We start from the raw sequence: 19,458 nt of genomic DNA, 5'->3' as shown, positions 1-19,458 counted from the left end.
ATAACATTTCAGAAAAAATTATGACAGGGAATCTTGACCGAAGAGTATTTTGGTTAAACATTTTAATGTGAATTGGGTAGGCAGAGTACACCTTGCTTGTTCATAACAACAGTACTTCAGTGAACATTTGTTCTTTGGTTGAAAAATACACCTCAGTAGCAGACCCCATTTGCCATCGTTATCCTTTATTGATTTCAACGTTTGACACTTTCAGAACTGCTTCGCTGCGCCATGCAATGCTTGTAAGAGGTTCACCATCCAAGTTGTAGGTTCTGCTATTCAGCTAATGTCATGTCCTGGATAGATATTGAACAAAAGGAAGCATGTACTAGATTTAACTGGTTATCTGTATGGTGATTTTGTCCGTATTTTCCTGCAAGTACTCGGCACTGCTACTACCACCACTACAAGTAGCCCAGTACATATCCACTACGTAGTACCTGTATGTAAGCTCCAGTAAATATCCAATACATTGGTACGACTTTACCTACAGAAAGTATGGACTTTACCTACAGGCAAGGTATGTACAAGCATGACTGAGGTCTGCAGTAAATTAGAAGTTTAAATTTCCTACGACACTTAATTTCAAAACTAGTGTTCAGATGACACTGCTCCTCTTCTGTGTGCTGTACCAGCTAAATGAAGAGCAAACCAGTAGTTAAAAGGTTTGTGCTTCTGAGACTTAGAAATAAAGGTACTGACTGAAATGACAGTCCAGTTACGGAAGTGTAGTGGCACTGAACAGAACTTATTGTTTATTATCGTAATAAGTCTTCAGGAATCTTGTAAAAAAAAAAAACCAAACCCAACCTAAATCACAGAGACAAAACTAATGTCTAAATACAGATCCTTTCCAAATCTGGCTGATAACTCTTAAGTCACAGGGGTTGTGGGGTCAACAGCACTCTACTCAGCCCCAGAGACTGAACTGTGGAACCCAGGAACGCTACAAAGCTCCTGAACGTAAAAGCGTGTCTTGCCCGTGTTAGGTAATGCACAGGCATGTATCACCCACCTCTTCTAAGGCCTGAATAAAGCCCAGGTGGTATCCAGAAAATAAGGGCAGCATACTCTAGCCGAATTTCTAATCTGGATGACTGGGACACACATCCACTTGCCAGCCTAAACAGAGCTCTAGCGATCTCTAGTCCAGTTAGGCGTATCTCTCATTGTGGCAAGTATATGTTGTTTCAGAAGCTGGGAAAAGAACCCGGTATCATTGACAACTGTATAAATCAGCCTTGAAAACATAGACTAGAAAGGTGGAAGGGACTTACAATGAAACGGAGTTTTTTCAAATACTGGTGATCTGATATGGCCCGAATCAGTTCTGTCTCTCAATGTCCAGAGGGAGAAACCAGCTAGTGTAGTCCATTCTCTTTATTTTTTATTCTACTACTGTTTCTCCACATAGAGAAGGAAAATAGCTAACCTTCCCAGCAGCATGGAGACAGAATGACAGCTACCAGCTGTCGTGATCTAGTGCAACTTCCCTGATCCTTGCTAACAGTATCTGTACAGGAATCAGGGAAGTTTCTGTGGACAGTGGTTCTGTCATACTGTGACCCTTCTAGACAGAGAGTACTGCTGGATCAGTATTCACCACTACATATCATACTCATTTGAGACTACAGCTATCTCCGACAGCAGCGTCGTTCATCTGGTGCTCCGAATCAACTTTCCGGCATACAGCAGGCCTCCAAAATGGATGAACAGAGACAGGTGCCATAAAAGGATATAGAGACAACACGTTTTCATGCTATGTAATACCTACCTGGGCATGGTGCTAATGAAAGCATATGAAAAAGAATGAAGGGGAGAGAGAAATAAAATAAATAGGGAAGATGATTACAAAAGAAAAAGATATGTTTTTAAATCAAATTGTTCAATGCATAAGATTACATGAGTCTGGACTGCTGATACTATTTTGCTTTACTGAATTTCTTGAAAAACCAAAGTCAGTATAATGCAATGAAAATCACATTAAAGCAAACGCAAAATAATTTAAGCAGTCTCTGTGAAAATTCTTACAACCAGTAACCTGACAGTGACAGAAAATGAGACCATGGAGTTAGAAAGATGTACTTTTTTCTTTCATTCTTTCTCCCTTTATAATTTTGCTTCATTTCAATATAATCATGCTTGATACAGGATGTGAAATAATCTTCATAAAACACAAAATAAAACACATCAATTACATGCCAGTGAAAATCTACTGAAATCCACTGACAGTATTTAAAAGCTAAAATATTCTAAATGGGAGCAGAAACTGGCTTAACACTTGCCTGCACAATCACTTCTATACAATATCCTAAAATTTTTTTAAAAAAACAACTTTGTTACCATTGAAAGCGCATGATAAAAGGTTTTGATTTTTAGGCATTCTGATATAGTTCATAAACATCCTCTGAGACTTAAAAAGCCACACAGTCACTTTGTTTTCAGTGCGTTCACTGGGGCTGTCTAAAAACCAACAAAGACTCCGAGCTTCTAAGACCTGAATGATGAGGGATTTACACATGCTGTGAGGCAAACCGAACTGTTTCCTGACATCTTTTGTTCCAGGAGAAATTCATAGCCTACTGAAGTAAACAGAATGGATCCTACTGATTTCACTGAGCTTCCGAAATGCTGCCAGAATAACAATCAAGACTGGAAAATGAGGTAGGTTAAAAATTCTTTCTGTTGCCATGTTCTCAATTTTTTTTTTTTTTTTTTGTTTCCCTTTAGTGAACCCCAATTCTAAAGGCAGTAAGTCTGGAGACATTACTGATTTACACTAGACATTGTCATTTTCAAACAGGAATGCCTGGGTAGCCTATTCTAAACTAGAACTGTGGGTGTTAATCTGCCAGTTTGAGTCTACACTTACGCTCACTAGTAAAGGCTCTCATTCTGAAAAGGGAACTCTCTATTTTTTCGTAGACTAATAGTGACATGCTCTAAAATAAATTTAAAAAAAGATTAAAGCTACAGGCATTATTATTCCGCAAATACATCTAGGCTTAAGTTCAACTTGTTAGATATAAGCAAATCAGCAAGTTTTCTGGACAGAACACACGTTCTTTTTCTAATGTTTGGGGGTTTTTTTATTTGCAACATAAATACTGTGCTGTGCCGGTGGAAGGAAAATTATTCTCTTTCCTGCTAATTCAACATGATGAAACAGAAAGAATCGACATACTTGCTGGCAATATATTCCCTGCCAATCCAATGTGGAATGACCAAGTCCATTGCTCCTTTCCTTATATCTGTAGCCAGAAAATTACTTTTTAAGTAATGCTCACCTAATGCTAAAACAGCCTGTCCACCTATCCACCCATCCCCTGACTCATGGCAGGAGGAGATGGGGATGATTCATAAGCCCTTTCCATAGACAGCTAGGCTCTTCTTCCTTTACCTGGCCACAAAAGCAATAAAGCAAGCTATGCCTTTTCAAGAACCAAATAAGAATCACAAACAAATTCTTCACTAGACTCCGAGTACAGTATTAGTGCGAAATGTATTCATTTTTGCACTGGTCAGGAAATATTCCTCCTGACCACACCTTCCTCCTACAAAGTGGCAACTGCCACACTGACATACCTAATAAAGAAATGTTGACAAGTGCATCGCATGTCTCCCCGAGTTAAAGACCCCGAGAAAGGGATTTCAAACATCTATAACAAAATGTGTGCAGAATTATCATAAGAAAAGATATGTGCCCAGGCAAATACCTGTCAGATCGTCCTCCTTCCAAGCTGTACCTTAGGTAGTTCATACCATCTAAGAATTGGCTGCTTGGTAAAGAATCATCTCCTAGTTCTCTGAGGTCTTCCGGCCGAAGGTACTCTCCTCCATCTCCTGTCATTGTGTCATCACCTTTAAATCAATCACAGAAGGGACAGAGATAAGCATACACACAAGTTTGATTTCATTTACATGTTGGGATCTAACAGCTGGATGGCACAATAGACAGGAAGGCATTTTCCACTCAGGAAACACCGCAAACCGCAAGCAATTAATGTATTTAATGAAACTGGCACATCAAGCAAGATTTAAAAAAAAAAAAAAAAAAAAATTGAAATCAAGGGGATTAATCAATTAGATTTAATCTAATTTTTGTTGTTGCACATACTGGTAAGGCGCAAATTTCTTTGCTACTCTCTAAAGCGTGGTCTCTCCACTCCTTTACCCATTTTAGCTCTCTGGTCACAGCTATACTGTATCACAGCCTGACAGTTTATGATTAAATATAACCACTTACTTGACTGTAAGCTATGTGTTTTCAGCTGAAAAGGTGTTTTCTGTGGCCTTATGCCTGATAGCTGCAAATCCTAATTTAAACTCTCCATTGTCCAAACTTCACATCATATGAAGCTTTCTCACCCATGTTCCAACATCCTTCTGTCATCAGCAAAAAAAGTCTTATTTCTAAAACACGGCAATATCCAGAAACTGGAAATAAGCTCACATGCATAGATGGCAATGATCACTAATCAGAAAAGTAATTCATAATGAATCAGAGCCTAAATGATCATTGGTTATCTGACACAGTAACCTTTTTGCATATACTCTGAATAACAGGGTTTCTTTTTTTTTTAGCTCCAAAATTATTTTCCCCAGGAAATTCTGTCTATATGAAGTCACAGTTTGCTTTTCCCCAGCAGACTAACAAAACAGATTACACTGCCAAGCAACATGTAGATGTTTCTTTTAATACCCATTTGTAACACGGTTTCTCTCCAGGGTTTCTGCCTGGAGAGGTCAGTCACTTGCCCGATGGTTAATCACTGCTGTAGGAGCCTGCCGGAGGCTTGCTGTGGCCCAAAGAACCACACAACGTGGCCCTAGGCCACCAGTATCTTAACACTTCCTCATTTTCTAAGCTGCACGGGCAAACATCAAGAACCTGAAGCTCAGTGACATGAAGCTACTGGAACTGTTAGACAGGACCAGTCTTCGGGGGCTACACATTCCAGCTGCAGTAATTCACCCCGATAGGGCGAGAAACACGAAGGATTGTAAAGGTTAGGTAAGTGGTATCCACGCTGTTTCAAACAGAATTCATTTGGGCATCAGGACAATCACCACTTGTGTGATTTGAAGTTTTAATAAAAACCAATTATTGTTACTGCTGCTATTTCTGGTAGAACATCTTCCCCCCTGAAAAATGTTAATGGTATTACAAGCTATAGGGGTGGTGCTCACTACTGAAGGAAGAAATCTTGGTATTTGTTTTCATGAAACAAATCAAGCTAGTTTTTCTAGCTTGATGTTTCAGCTAATAAATAAATAATTTATGATTTGTCATCTAAAACTAAGTAAGCTTTGGGGGTTTTAAGATTTTTTGCGTACACAAATATCGTATGTAAAAAATGAGGCCTAAATCTTTTCACTACAACAACAAAAGCTCTTGAAAATTCCATCTGCCCACATTAAGGAGGAGAAACTGGGCACAGTTTCACAGAAAACAATAAAAGGCATTTAATCATTGCATGTTTCCTGTCTTCTGACAGATGATGCCTCCTGTTTCCTGGGAATGTCACATTATAAAGCACAGGGCTTAGTGAAAACTTGGAAGGTATTAAGGCAATGCTGTTAATCAAACAGCAAAAGGAATTTCAAGTTATATTTCAAATAAACTAGATACTTATAATCATGCCGGACATTCCATCTAGAATAGAAACAAAGGCAAAATCTTCACTACTTTCATCACACCCACATACTTTAAAAAAAAAAATCCAAACTCTACTCTTATTTCAGCTTTGGCCTCTCATCTAAGAGCTGTCAATAATGGCTTTAAGTAACACTAGCTGTTTTATGTGATGTGAACATCTGCAAACGGTAATAAGACTATCCGTGAATATTTCACAACGTCTTCAGAACATTTATCTGCTGGTAACACAGCTTACTTGCTAGCATACTAGTCTTGAGTGAGTGAACTAGAAATTAAAGTCACTCCCCGCCAACCCCTTGTGCCCTTCCATCTTTCCATAATGAGATGAACTCCCAAAACAAGTAGTGCCTCCTAGTATATGAAGGGAAAAAATATGTATTTAAGTCTAAATGATTGTGTAGCAACATAACATTTCATACAACTGTGGTTACCCGAGTATCTTAATTCCTGCTCTGCAAGGCAATTGCACACACGCAAAGGGAATTATTCTGAGTCTGTGTAATAAGCACTAATTCATCCTGCCAGTAATATTGTGTTGTCATCAGAAGATCTAACATGGCTATATTCCTGAGACTCAGCCAATTCAAACGTACACAGACATGTTATCTGCTGAGAAGAAATTATATATTCAGCTGACCGTGAGCTTCTTTACACAGCAAATCTTCCCAGATGGCAGTTTTGTGGTGGTACAAGAAATTATGCTCTTCAATCATGCTAGAAACAATTCATCTGCCATCACATTCCCCATCAAATTAATGACAGTAATGATTTCACCACTTACTAAGCAGTTCGTGATAAATATAGCCCCTGACATTGATGCTCTATGATTTGCAGTGGCCACCTATGAACTTAGCAGGTGGATTTCGATGAGTTACCCACTTAGTGATTTATCCTCTATTTAATTGAAAGAACACCTTCCTTTCTTCAATGATACCAACAGACTTTCAGAGATTTACTCGACAGGGGAAAACACACTACAAAACACTGGGTGACCTTGCACTGTGCCCCAATTAAAGCATTCCTGTTCAGCCTTGGCTCATCACTGCTACTGCCCACCTTGCAAATATCTCTAAAAATTCTGTCCAAATCTGCATTTCTGAATAACATTATCTTCTTTAGGCCAGGTTTGAAAGGAAATAAAATGCACCAGAAGGAAGTATCAAGTGCCTGGACTCTGGGGTTTTACTGGTAAGTAAATTTTAAAATCCCCAAACCTAGGAATCTCTTTATATTTACACAAAAAGTGGCCAATAGCTGAGTCCCTCCACTTGCTGCTGCTATTATTTTTTCTTTGCAGAGTGCAAATAAATCCCAGTACAATGAGTAGCTTTTCCAGAGAATAACACACAAAGCACCATGGTCCCTCTGGACTTTCAGCAATGATCTGGTTAGTCCATTAATCTGTTTCCAGTGGCCAAACTAATGCCCTGGAACAAGATGGAAGACCTCCCAAAAGCATACATTTTGTACAGGTTTGCAACACTTGGGGTTCTTTCTTTTCTCCTCAAAGGGGGATAGGAAAAAAAAAAAAAATCAAAGGAGAGAGATCACTTGAAGCAAGACGATGGATACAAAGGTTGGGACTGGCAAGGGCCAGGTTGCAGGGAGAAGGGATCACAGAGACAGCGTAAGTTTAGCAGGTTCTAGGCCTGTTATGAGGAAAAAATGAGAAGGAGATATGGACCTGCTAAGCAAGGTGCTAAACATTTCTATGAGGTGTTGGCCACCTACAACAACTATTAAATCAAGTGGCCTCTTCTGCAAAACTGGAGACCCAGCATTTTGCAAGATTGTATCCAAGAGAGGGAAAGAAAGGATGAAAATGCAATAGAGAGGTGAAGAAGAGAGACAGTAAAGCTAAGAATCAGAATGGGAAAATTAAATAAACTTTAAGATTTAAATACTATGATTAAAGCAAGGAAGGCCTGATACAGAAACTCATAATGGGCAAGTGAAAACTGCATTGATGGTTGTTAGTAACACTTTACACAAAGGTTTAAATCTTTGTCACAACCAAGCCAACCAAAGGCATACCTATTTGAAGCAGCGAAGAGCGGCACAGAGATTCTTGTGCTGGTGAATCCATACATACCAGACTGCAGAGCTGTGCAAACACATCAGTCCAGAAGCAGCAGAGCTACGGTGATTCAGTGTTTTACCTGAGCAAACAAGCTCTCTCGCAGCAGGGACTATTAAGGCAGCAGCGGTGCCATGCAGCTGACCTGAGCAGGCATCCCTGCACAATCCTGCACCATGATGTGCAGCACAGGTGGCACTAGCCGGGGAACTCTTCCACCTTGCCGGTTTGTGCTGCAGAGGCACTCCAGAAAAACCAAACAGCTAGTTCTCACTGACTCAGAAGACCCTGAACCTTTAAGACACTGCTGCCACAGAAACGGAATTAAAATAGCAGCATTGGCATCATTCTGCAGAGCTTCACGGAGCTCTGACGGAGCCTCACACAACCACAAAGCAGGAAGCATGCCTACGAGGAGCAGTCGGCGCTGCACATGGCCAGTGATGGTGCAGTTAGTTAGGCAGGCAAAAAATGGACAAACCCTGAATGGGAACTCTCCCTGCGAGCTTTTAAAATGCAGCTGCCTGGAGTTTCTTCTGTTTGCCTAGACGGGGGAGCGGGAGTATACTGCATTGTCAGTCACTGTCAAAGCCACACGGAAATGTTTTCGAAGTCTGCATTAAAATAGAGCCAACCAACCAACTCACAAAAATCCACAACTAATTAACTTTTTGCTCAAGTCAGCAATATTTGTATGACTCTTACTGGTCTGCTCCTCTTTTTTTTTTTTTACATTTTACACTGACCACATATTATTTCTGTGTATCATGAACCCATAATAGCCAAACAGAGCACTGGATCTCAATTGCTAATTTCTAAGACACCTGTGAGCATGAAGGGAAGCACCTGGGCAGATCTCACTGTCCACTCAGTAAATAGTTGCCTTACTCTAACCAAGTAGCACAGAGAAAACGAAAAGCTAATTTTGATGCTGATGATTTCACATGTTTGAACGCAGGTTTTGAGCACCACAAACTACTATGGACTACTAAAAGAAACAGGCTGCATGCTGAGACCACGTATCTGCTCCTTCCATGACAGTTTGGCTGAACACACAAGATTTTACCAAACCATCAAAAGCGGAGACCCACGCCGATATTGCTGTATTTACTTTGTAGTTTTCTTAAATTCTGCCAAAGGGAGTGGTATGCCCTACCTGTATAACTGATTAAATCAAGCAACAATCATGAACTGCTTTGAGATCAAAAACATGTTTTAAATGCAAAGTAACATTTACAAGACAGTAGCTCTGAGGCACCCAGCCACATGCAGTTCCCAACTTAGCAGATCAGTATTGGCTCACAGGAGAAGTGTTTCATTAACATTTCTAAAACAGACTAGCTTTTTTTCAGAAATTATCCTCTGATATCAGGGAGCTATGAAAATGTTTGATCAAAAAAGCAGTTTTCGAATTTTCACCACACCATTCTGGATATGCGTCCACAGCCTCAACAAAAGCAGTTCCTATCATTCCTGTAGTTCTCCTGGTATGTAAGTGAATTGCAAAATACAACTGCTGTAGGAGAATTGCTCTGGAATTGTTTCTCACAAAACATAGAGAAAATATAGGCAAAAGTTAGAAAAAATAATGAAAGAGGACTGCAATAGAAACTACCAGAAATTGCTTTTAATAGATGTTTTTAAAGCCAGATACAGTTATGTGAGTTTGCCAAAATTATTGTTTTCTCTGCAGCATACAGATAAGTCTACAGCTCCCCACATAAGTGCTGCTCCTTAAAAGTAACAGATGGAGAAGGGACAGCTATGGCAAGCCCAATTTTTTATGGAATATGTAAGTCCTGAAGCATCTTTAAAGGAATGTATAATGCAGAGTTTCTCTGACACTTTCTTTGGACACCTTCACTTCCCTCTAGTCAATCCTCTATTTAATGGCCCACACACACTAGAAGTTTCCCTGAATCACAGTTTGGCTAATGCTTTATGTTTCTTTATTTTTAGTCAGTCAGGAAAGCAGGGTTTCATGTATGGTTTCATATATTGATACATGACTTAACATGAATCGTCACGCACCTATTGGTAGCTCAGTGCGGCACTTGCAGAAAGACAGAAGGTGAAGCAAATGAAAAGCAAAAAACCTGTATGTCTACCTTCCAGGATCTGCGGGGAGGGGAAGATGCCTTGATTTTGTTTTCTCTCAAATTAACCTGCTGCAAAATGAATTCCATTATTTTACCAGTGGCTACTACGGTATGTATGAAGTTGTTACGTTGGATCTAGGTAACAAAGAATAAAAGCACTGCCTTTTTAGAATTGGACCAGAACAAACTATCCCTACCTCCCTAAGCCACAGAAGCCTTGGAAGGTCATCGACACTAACTGGCATGCCGAAAAGTCTGAGATGTGGTGGGGCTACTATGCCGTGGACAGTCAAACTGGGACTTGAATGAGTTCTCTGTATAGTTTCAAGAGGAGCAATAAGGCAGATCCCACAAAGAATTTTGGGCAGGAAGTGACATCAAAAGGACATACTGGGGAAAGTGATGGAGAACTGATTTAGCTTTTTGTTCCATCAGAATACTGCTTTCTTCTCATGGAAGAGGAAAATTCACCCTAGACGAGGTAAGTATTTCCTATGAAACAGGAAACTTCCTCACAATATGAAACACATTGGGCATGTGTTTCAAGGAAGGAAAGCTGGGTCTAGTACAGATATCTATGACACCCAACAAACCTGCTGACCAAGACTCTGCATGCATTAAAGTGAAAAGAGGGGGAAAAAAGTCTTTTCCTTCTTCCCAAGGATATAAAGTATTTACTAATTCTGCCTTTGTGAAATTCAAATGGCAAGTACCACTCTTTTATGCAGCACTTTTAAAATTATTTGTAAAATGTTATGTACCGACACACAAGTCATCTTTCACAGCCATGTTGTTCCAGGGGACAACAGCCCAAGACATCTGCTGCCCATGGAATGGGTAATGCTCCTCTGACTGGGAGAGCTCACTTTGACTACAAAATATCTGTAAGTACTGCCAGCAGCCATAAAATCTTTAGCTAATTAAGGTTAATGTAAATGTAAAAGCAACCAGTTTTTATCAGTCATGAGTGGGAATAATATCCAGTAGCTTTAAAGACAGATTTAGATCAGACGGATAAGACTAGTCAAAAATACATTTCCCCTTTTTAACATGCCGATTATGATTTACTTCAATGAACAAGTTATTGTAGGTCCCCCCCTATAACTTCAGTCTCTGAAGAAAATAATTCAGTGCTCGACATTGCTCATAAAATAACAATTTAGGAAATGATGTATAAGTAAATACAATAGTGTCTCCTGGTCATGCCCAAGCATTATTCCTTCTTTGCACTAACAAACGTGTGTCTGTAGTTTGGGTCATGCCTACACATGTCACTGGCATCATTTATTATTGCTAATCTGGTCAATTCTACTTTTTGTCAACAACACTGATGCAAATGGAAAACAGCAGTTTCTTTAAAACTTTTGCCAACATTTTTGCGACCTAACCACAATCTCGTATTTTTCATTACTAAGATGTTGACAAGTGAGCAATCTTTAGCAATTCTACCCCAACAAAAATAAAATAATTTAATTTCTTTCCAATGACAATCCCAGATATTTTTTTAAAAAACCTATATTCTCTGTGAAAGATTTCAATGAAAAACAATCCAAGTAAAACTTTGTTATAACTTTTTTCCCACATTCCTAGCAACAACGTCAATAAAGTTATAAGAGAAAAATTGAGCAGCTAACCATTATATTGAGAACCTTTTGTGTCGACAACACATGAATGAAATCCACTGAAGCACATTCACGAAGGGATAGCAAACCCCACTTTTACACGGATACTACTACTGTGAATATGTTTGAATGATGTAGTATCACATTTTGAGTAGGCTTTAAAACTAAAAAGGAGAAAAATGAGCAACTCTGTGAGAGGAAAAGTGCAACAATCTGACACTGGGTCATTATCATACGTAGGCATTAATGTATATTTTACTTTATAAATTATTTCAGGACATGTGATGACACTGTTTCCATTTCCAGAAACACTTCAGCAAATTCAATGTCCTAATCACCTTCTTCTTAAGATGACTACATTATTTGTAATTTTTTTTAAAGAAACACAAAGTTTAAAAAAAAAAGCCAACAACTTCACCTTGCGTCTCAACCAGGCATAGAGTTGACTCTAGCAACTTTTAGACAAGCACCCCTCATGAAAGAGATGCTTTTTGTTCTTTGGATACCATGATTCCAACTGATTTTTGAGATTGACTATGTGCACGTGATAGTTCACTCAACATTTGTCTATCCCGTCTCTGCAACTGAAATGTCAGCATTAATTACTGTGCGGTGTGAACTGACCTTTATGGTAACCCTCTCAGGGGCATGCTGTTTCTGACAATGGTGTCTCACCTTCTACTTCAACCTTTCTATTCCCTTCTGCCTGTAAAAGTAGTCTTGCCAAAAAATAACTTGTCAGATCAAACAGAGAGATTATTTTTCAGACAGATTCTGGGTTCTCTGGGTTGGTTCACCACATGGTGAAACGTTTGTGCTGACCTAATGGAGGATGTGGGAAAGTGTGGTTAGAGCTACGACAACTTCTTGCAGCAGCCAGAACTTAGTCTCAAAGAGACAGTGAAACCAGAGCTTTTGAAAATCAACTGGACTGAAAACAGAGCAGGAGATGAGGAGGCCCAAACAGACACAAATGAGAGCTCTTTAACAACCTGTTTTACGGGTTGGTCTTGTATCCTCTATACCACACTTACTGTACTATCTCAGATGGGAGTCACAAAGACAAACCATCAGCAGTTTGTACAGCTCTTTCGCCACAAAACTAATGCAAGGAATGAGTGCAGAGGAGCAGCGTGCTCCTCAATACAATATTAACATATGGGAGAATAAAAAAATCCACGTTCCTGCCTTTTCTAGATTTTCCTGCGTGTCTACACTGACTCAGCCCTAACAGAAACACCTGCTTGTGCTTAACTTCACTAATTCTGTAGATGTCACTAAAATACGTTTCACAAGATGCTTTGCAGTAATTGCTCTTTACTGCTGTAAGGATCCCTCAGGTGCACATTGCTTCTTTTGTGGCAACAGCTTTAAAGGAACTAAACCTTGTAGCAAATATGAACAGCTAAGCCAGATACAATGATAAAAATGCAGGTTTTTTAGTACAACTCTATCCACACAAAGCACTTCTGCTGGCATGGATATGTGTTTCAGAAACCACATCACTTAACAGCTACGCCTGTGGGAATCCGTAGTGTAATCTCCATCCTCAAGGAGAAGCACTTAATCTTTTCTGCAAGATCAGGCCATCACCTTCCCAACAGGAATTGTATTACATCTGCACAGTGCTCAGCAAATAACAATGGATGATCATCCCTAACTAGTCTTCATGGTAGACTATAGTACAAACAGAGAAAGTAGCAGCAACACACATGTGCATGTGTGTATTTCTGTGCTGTATGAATAAACCGCTTAATAAAACTGCTGATACATCTTCGGCCCTGATGGTCACGAAGCAGGAAAGACTTATTAATGCCATAGAATATCTGATATGTGTAGGACCACACAACAGGCTTACAGCAGATGAAGTAGGATTTTTCTGTAATCATGTTTTTGCTAGCCTGTGAAGTTTCCTTTTTTTCATTTCTTCCTTGATCCTTGCACAAAAGCTTATGAATCCAATTTCAGCTAGTCTGTTATGGGCATGGGTGTTTCCCTGACAATGCACACCTGCTTCTATACTTAACTCTGATACTTATAATTGAAAAACCAGTGATCTAATTTAAAAAAAAATAAAAATTCAATTTTAAATAAAAAATATAATCTGGTTCTGTTCAAAGGAAAGATTTTTTTTTTTTCAGGTACAGTAAAAGTTAAAGAATTCTGAATAATAATACAATTGCTAAACATAAAAATGCTGTATGAAAATTAAAGAAGAATTAGTGGGACTCTCCATCCATTCAAAATATTTTAAAATAGGCTACACAGAGCAGGACCTTACATACCAAGCCGAGCTATTTGATACATTATATGGTCCTTTATTTTATACTGCTAAGACTGGATGTTGCACTTGAATTTGTTTTAGGAATATGAATACTATATTATTAACGAAACAGCATACAATTATGCAATATAACTGCTTCCCAGGCAAAATGCAAAATACTTATCACCAGTGATGAACAAGCTCCGCAATGGGACCTGAAACACTTATTTGCTCAAGTACTCTTCTTGTATTCAACTTCATAATTATACAATTACAGCTGGCAGGTTTACCATGTCACATTCATTTATTTCAGAACATATTGTGTCACTTTAAAGCAGCTAAGAACACAGCATTACAGAAACCTTATTGCTAGCTTCTCATAAAGACTACACCAGCACTAAAAGCTTCATCCTCTTTATTAAAAAAGTTTTGCAGTCTTCCCACCCCCAGCTATTTTAAGTGGACGAGTACCATTCATGTTAGGAATTTTCGCAACATCCTGAACGTTTTGCCTGTGGCAACAGATTTTACAACGACAATGGCATGAAGTGCTTTCACTGCGACCAACCTGCTTAGCAACGTGCAGCAGGATCACAGAGGCACTATCAGTAGGAGTGCTCAGTACTGAGCCTTGAGCAGCAATGGGCCAGAGTACCTATGTCGTATCTGCTGGCTATTGACAAAGATTAGGTGTCAGATGGTAACAGAAAGCAGAGATGTTCATTCAAAGCACTGGAGAGCATTAGTCATGCTGGATAGCCACAGTACATTCTGCCAACATATTCAAGATACAGGTAATAAATATTGGATTTTCTGGCTTCCCTTCTTCCACCTTTCAGGAAACACACACCCAGTCACACTTCAAAAGTAATGAAAAGGAGCAGTGTTAGGCACCCAGATTAAGCAAATTCATGTTTCTGCAACACAAAAAATAAAACAAACAATCCAAGTTAAAGGAAAAGAGAAAGTTTGTAAGCCTTACTCCATGAACTTCTGCTAAGAGCACCTGTGCCACTATATGCTTCACCATCACTGAAGCGTTCATCATCAGAGTGTTTAAAGGCTGTACAACACATAAATTGGTTTGAGAAAAAGGAATACCCTGTGTTAGTCCTGTAGAAGCAGAAAGACATACTAGGCTTTGTGGATTTAAAGATGGTTAAATGGTAGTTCAAAAGATTGGGAGAAAATTCAACAAAGTTAACATAAGGCTATAAGCAATTTACAGGCCATTTATCACAATAATTACACAAGTAGTTGAATGTTTCTCAAACAGAGAAAATGTAGCAAAAACATGCCTGAAAGAAATAATTTCACTGATCATGATGCTGCAGAAAATAATTTCTTTTGAATCACACTTGTTTGCTTTCGCTTGCAGGTTTGCAAGCATTAAAAAAAGAAGTAGTATCTGGAGCCTAAGCATCGTATTTTCTCAAGAGTGTAATTCATTTATCAGCATAAATCCCATTTCAAAAAGTAATACAAGCAGTTTAGGAACATGAATGCCATTAACTTCCAGTACCATTTAGAACCACAAGTGCATTTGTGTTCTTTGTAAAAGAAAAAAACCCAACCCTGTAACCTGTGTTGCTAAATCCCTAGGACTTTTGGAAATTAGTCACTCTACAAATTATTTGCATGAAATAACAATAACCATTAAATGGCATACGTAAGGTACTGTAATATTAATTAACACTGCCAAGAGTAAAGAAGAACTTAGAAAATTCTTGCATGTGTGTGTATATTTATCAGATGCCGTTGTGATTAAAATTTGTAAGAAGTCATCTGTGAACTTTTAGAAAGGGATGTTTTTAAGCTATTTCCTTAATTCTGTGCTGTATAAAACCACAGTACTTTATCAATCCCTCCAAAACTTCACAGAAATTTTCTTGGGACTTAGCTAAGCGGTAGAACATATGCCTCCTGGCTGTACATACAATAGACTCTGAAACCAAAGCGCCAAACCTATTAGCATGTGGTTACTTTATGTCATATCGTATGTATCTGTGATTCGTGTGTGCCAAAAGCTCCCTCAAGGGAACAGTCTCCTCACCTTCCACCTTATGCATCTTCTTACACAAATGTTTCCCATTAGGCAGAACTCCTAGATATGCGTATCTCAAATAGGTGGCATTGATCCAAAAAATTTACTGCTCAAATTCCTCTTTATGGGAGGGTCAAACCCAGCTTTGGGACAGCTCTACACCTAAATTTTAAAATCTGAAGTTGGGAAATGTTCTCATTCGGTTCAGTTAAGCTTTGTCTGGAAAAAGATGTAGGGGTCCAGGATTTTGGGTTGGGTCCACTTTTGGCATCTTTATTGAAATGCCATAATGACTACATCATTAAAAAAAGGCCATTACATAGAACGTCATTTCAAGCACTGCAAAATGAAGATGTCAAATACTTAAGCAGCTATGTTCAGCCTATATTACAGGTTACATAAGTGATATGGAATAGGAACTTAGCAAAGTTGCTCACCTTCTTCATCCGAAACATCCAGGACCTCAGTCATTGTCTCAGGTACATTGAGCTTGTGCTTCTCTGTTACAGTCTGCAAAGTCAGAATCATCAATCCTCAAATTAAACACCAAAAGAAGCAGCAAAGTTTACAGCAGGATATTTTCAACAGCAACAGCAGTAGGATCTGCTGAGACATTTTATAATGTTTCCCCTTCCCCTAACTTTATTTTTCATCTTTACTCCAGAAGCTCCTATTCTCAGTGCTTTATACGGTAACATTTATTCTGGCAGAAAAGTACAAAAAACCAAAGTCAATGAGCTGGTCAGAGGAATAAAAGAAAAGAAATCTCCCAGCAAATTTATTTATAAATGGTGCATGTAGAACAATTCAGCTCAATGTTTCCATGATGATTTTAAAATGAATTAGGTAATGTCTACAGAAGAGCTTCAGAAAGTTGTATGTGGCATATGGAAATTATTAAATCGTAAAGCATTTGGAAATGAAGTTATGAATGATGTGAAATTTTTAAACTAAAAAAAGATGTGAAGGATTTACACAGATCACTTGAAACATTTCTCCCCCCCCTCAAAGTGACTACACTGCATATTAATGATATCCTTTTCATAAATCATGTATATTCCCCCAGATCACATATACATCAGGGAAAAAAAAGGTTATTTGAAGATTCTGATATATTTTGTGCACCTAAAAGCTTAAAATATTGTGATACAAAGAAAGAATGGACCGAGGACTGCTGGGAGGACATTGTTTAAGCATGAGAGCACGGAGTAGGAGAACACTGGAAGATTTTTTTTTTTTTTTTTTAATGATTTTATCTTCATAAATGACTTCCAGGAGGAAATGGAAGATGTTTAGAAGTGCTGAATCAAGAATGGGGACATCCTTTTAGCATCAAGATACACACTGGAAAAGGAGATGAAGAACATATTAAAAGAAATTGTAGGAAGTGCAAGGTGTGAAAAAGTTGCCTCCAGGAAACTCTTCAGTGTGTTACGATACAGGAGACAAAATGCCAAGGACTGAAAAAAGAGCAGTGATCAGAACAGTATTAGTCACAACAGAAAAATAAATGTTTCCCTGGCTCCACCCAGATCTGCAGCCAGTCAGCTGAACCGGGGAGCTGTGGAAGGGAGTCAACACATCGCCCTTCAAGCTACGTAGGAGCAGATGTGCCCCTTTGGCATGGAGAGGAATGTCAGGAGTCCTGTGAAACTCCCACTGAGGTAGTACTTCATTCCCTATTGGGGATGGTATCTATCAAGCATAACTTAACATTACGTGCAGAAGCAGTGAAAGAGCATACAATCTGAGGGATAATTAATGTCAGCCAAATCCCAAGTCCCTTCTGCAATGTGCTTTGGGGAAAATGCCCACTGACATCAAGCAGTGAAGTCAATAGCAGTTTTTGTTGCACAAAACTTACTAGGTATTTCCCGATTCCGTTTTATACTTCCCTATTTCTAACAAACCGACAAAGACAGCATTCTTGGTTTTTATAAGATACTGCACTTTCATAAGTAACAAAGTTACCAACAGTGTAATTACTTTGGAAATTTATTTTAAAAGTCTGCTTTACATTTTTGAAATGTATTTAACTGTGACAGCAGTTTTCAATTCATCCTCCTGAGGCTCAGGGAAAGAACAATGCCCTTTGCTTCCAATGGCAATCCCAATTAGGCCTCCTAAATTCACTCTTATCCATGATTCAAGACACTTAATTATTTCTGTTGCAGTATTTTTCATAACGCATGTTCTGTGTTGAAAATTAGTTTATATTCACCAAATGCCTCCACCAATATGTCTGACTTTCCCCCCCTGCATTCCCATGGTTTTCCTCAGATAGAAATGTCAGGCAGCAGTAGGGTGACAAAGTCAGCGACAACAGATGGGGAGGATGCTGTCATTCAGGTGACGTTGACCTCATCTCTTCAACAATACAGCAGTAAGTTAACAAATAAATCGTAAATTTAAAAAAAATAAAATAAAAATCACTGACACTGGGCTAAAGAAGTAAACCCAGGTGAAGGGGGCTGTATATTTTTCAAGTGAAGTGGAAAGCACTGTATGTGAGTACCAATTTATGGGCATTGTAGTTGTAATTGCCATTGCAGTTGTATCTACACAAAGTGTATGGCAAATCCTCTATTGCCAGTTTGTATATTCCCCACGTAAAATAATTGAAAAGTCAGGAAAAAAACAAAGGCAGGATGAGGTGACCAAATTCTGAAGAAAGGGGAAAGAAGGGGTCTGCCTAGGAGTCACAAATGCTGGGGTTTGTATGTCTGCTGTATGACCAAAATTTGGTTAAGAAAACTTGGTTCCCAATCTTAGCTGATGTACAAGATCCATTTGATTAGAAGAACACAGAAGTGAAAGGATGCTACAATACTCTAGTCCACAAGCTACAGGTATAGAGGTACATTGTATACTGTCTTTCTAGTAACTTAGATCTGCAGACCCTAGTAAATAAGGTTTATTTATCATAATATCAATTTATTAATAAATTAGGTTTTTACAGGCCCCTATAGAATAACAAACTGGTCTCTGACTAAGGCTCTCAGACATTATTATTTATTTAGAGAGAAGTAATGATACTTTATTTGCTTCCTGATTTTCCCTTCAGTCAGAGAAAATTATTACATAATTTAACAACTGAAACAAAGTTTGGAAAACAGAATCAAAAGAGTGTGTGCGCGTGCGCACGCGTGTTTCAGAAGAACAAAAAATCTGTAATGCTATCTCTGGAACACTGAACTCAGCAAGAATCATTAACTCTACATCAATTCCCAACAGAAGTTGTGAATTAATGTTTTTAAATGAACTTTTAATAGAATACTAGAATTTTTTTAATTGATAAGGCACATTAGAAATGTCAAATACTCTCAAAATTTAAAATCCATGTCTAGCCCCATGAATGGCCGACTTCAAAAATTGCTCAATGTATATTTCTCAAACTCCCTACTATTTAGTGCCACTGAGAATTCAATTACGTACTTTACTTTAGGCTTCTGTATTTAAGACTCTCATTGCAAGGCCAGATTTTCATCTGGTGGCATAGAATAATTCAGATATATAATTCAGGTATATAAACCTGTATGTACATTCAGCGATTCCTCACTCAACAGCAGTGTACTGTAAACAACCACAAAGCTCCTCGTCTATTCATTTGTCCACCGGAAGACTATGCTTGTTTGTATAAATACCCCAAAGCTTAATTGCATAGCAAACCTTTGAAAGTCTAGCTTATTCTGAT

General features: G+C 38.6%; 1 protein-coding gene across 2 annotated transcripts in view; it reads right to left on the bottom strand.

Moving 5' to 3' along the window:
- The window catches only part of ANK2 (ankyrin 2), a 316,797-nt gene that overhangs the window by 63,718 nt on the left and 233,621 nt on the right, over positions 1-19,458 (bottom strand). Inside the window, exons 21-23 of one of the 2 annotated variants that reach the window (XM_059826980.1) lie at positions 16,202-16,274; positions 14,703-14,783; positions 3,717-3,861 (exon numbers count right to left, since the gene is read on the bottom strand). In XM_059826980.1, the coding sequence (XP_059682963.1) occupies positions 3,717-3,861; positions 14,703-14,783; positions 16,202-16,274 (299 nt within the window). Of the gene's footprint in view, positions 1-1,774; positions 1,787-3,716; positions 3,862-14,702; positions 14,784-16,201; positions 16,275-19,458 lie in introns of both variants that reach the window. The other variant, XM_059826979.1, reaches the window with a different exon arrangement.

The sequence above is a fragment of the Gavia stellata genome, chromosome 19, assembly GCF_030936135.1.
Source record: "Gavia stellata isolate bGavSte3 chromosome 19, bGavSte3.hap2, whole genome shotgun sequence".
NCBI lineage: Eukaryota > Metazoa > Chordata > Aves > Gaviiformes > Gaviidae > Gavia > Gavia stellata.
The sequence above is the reverse complement of the archived record's forward strand: the minus strand, read 5'-3'. Positions and strand labels throughout refer to the sequence as shown.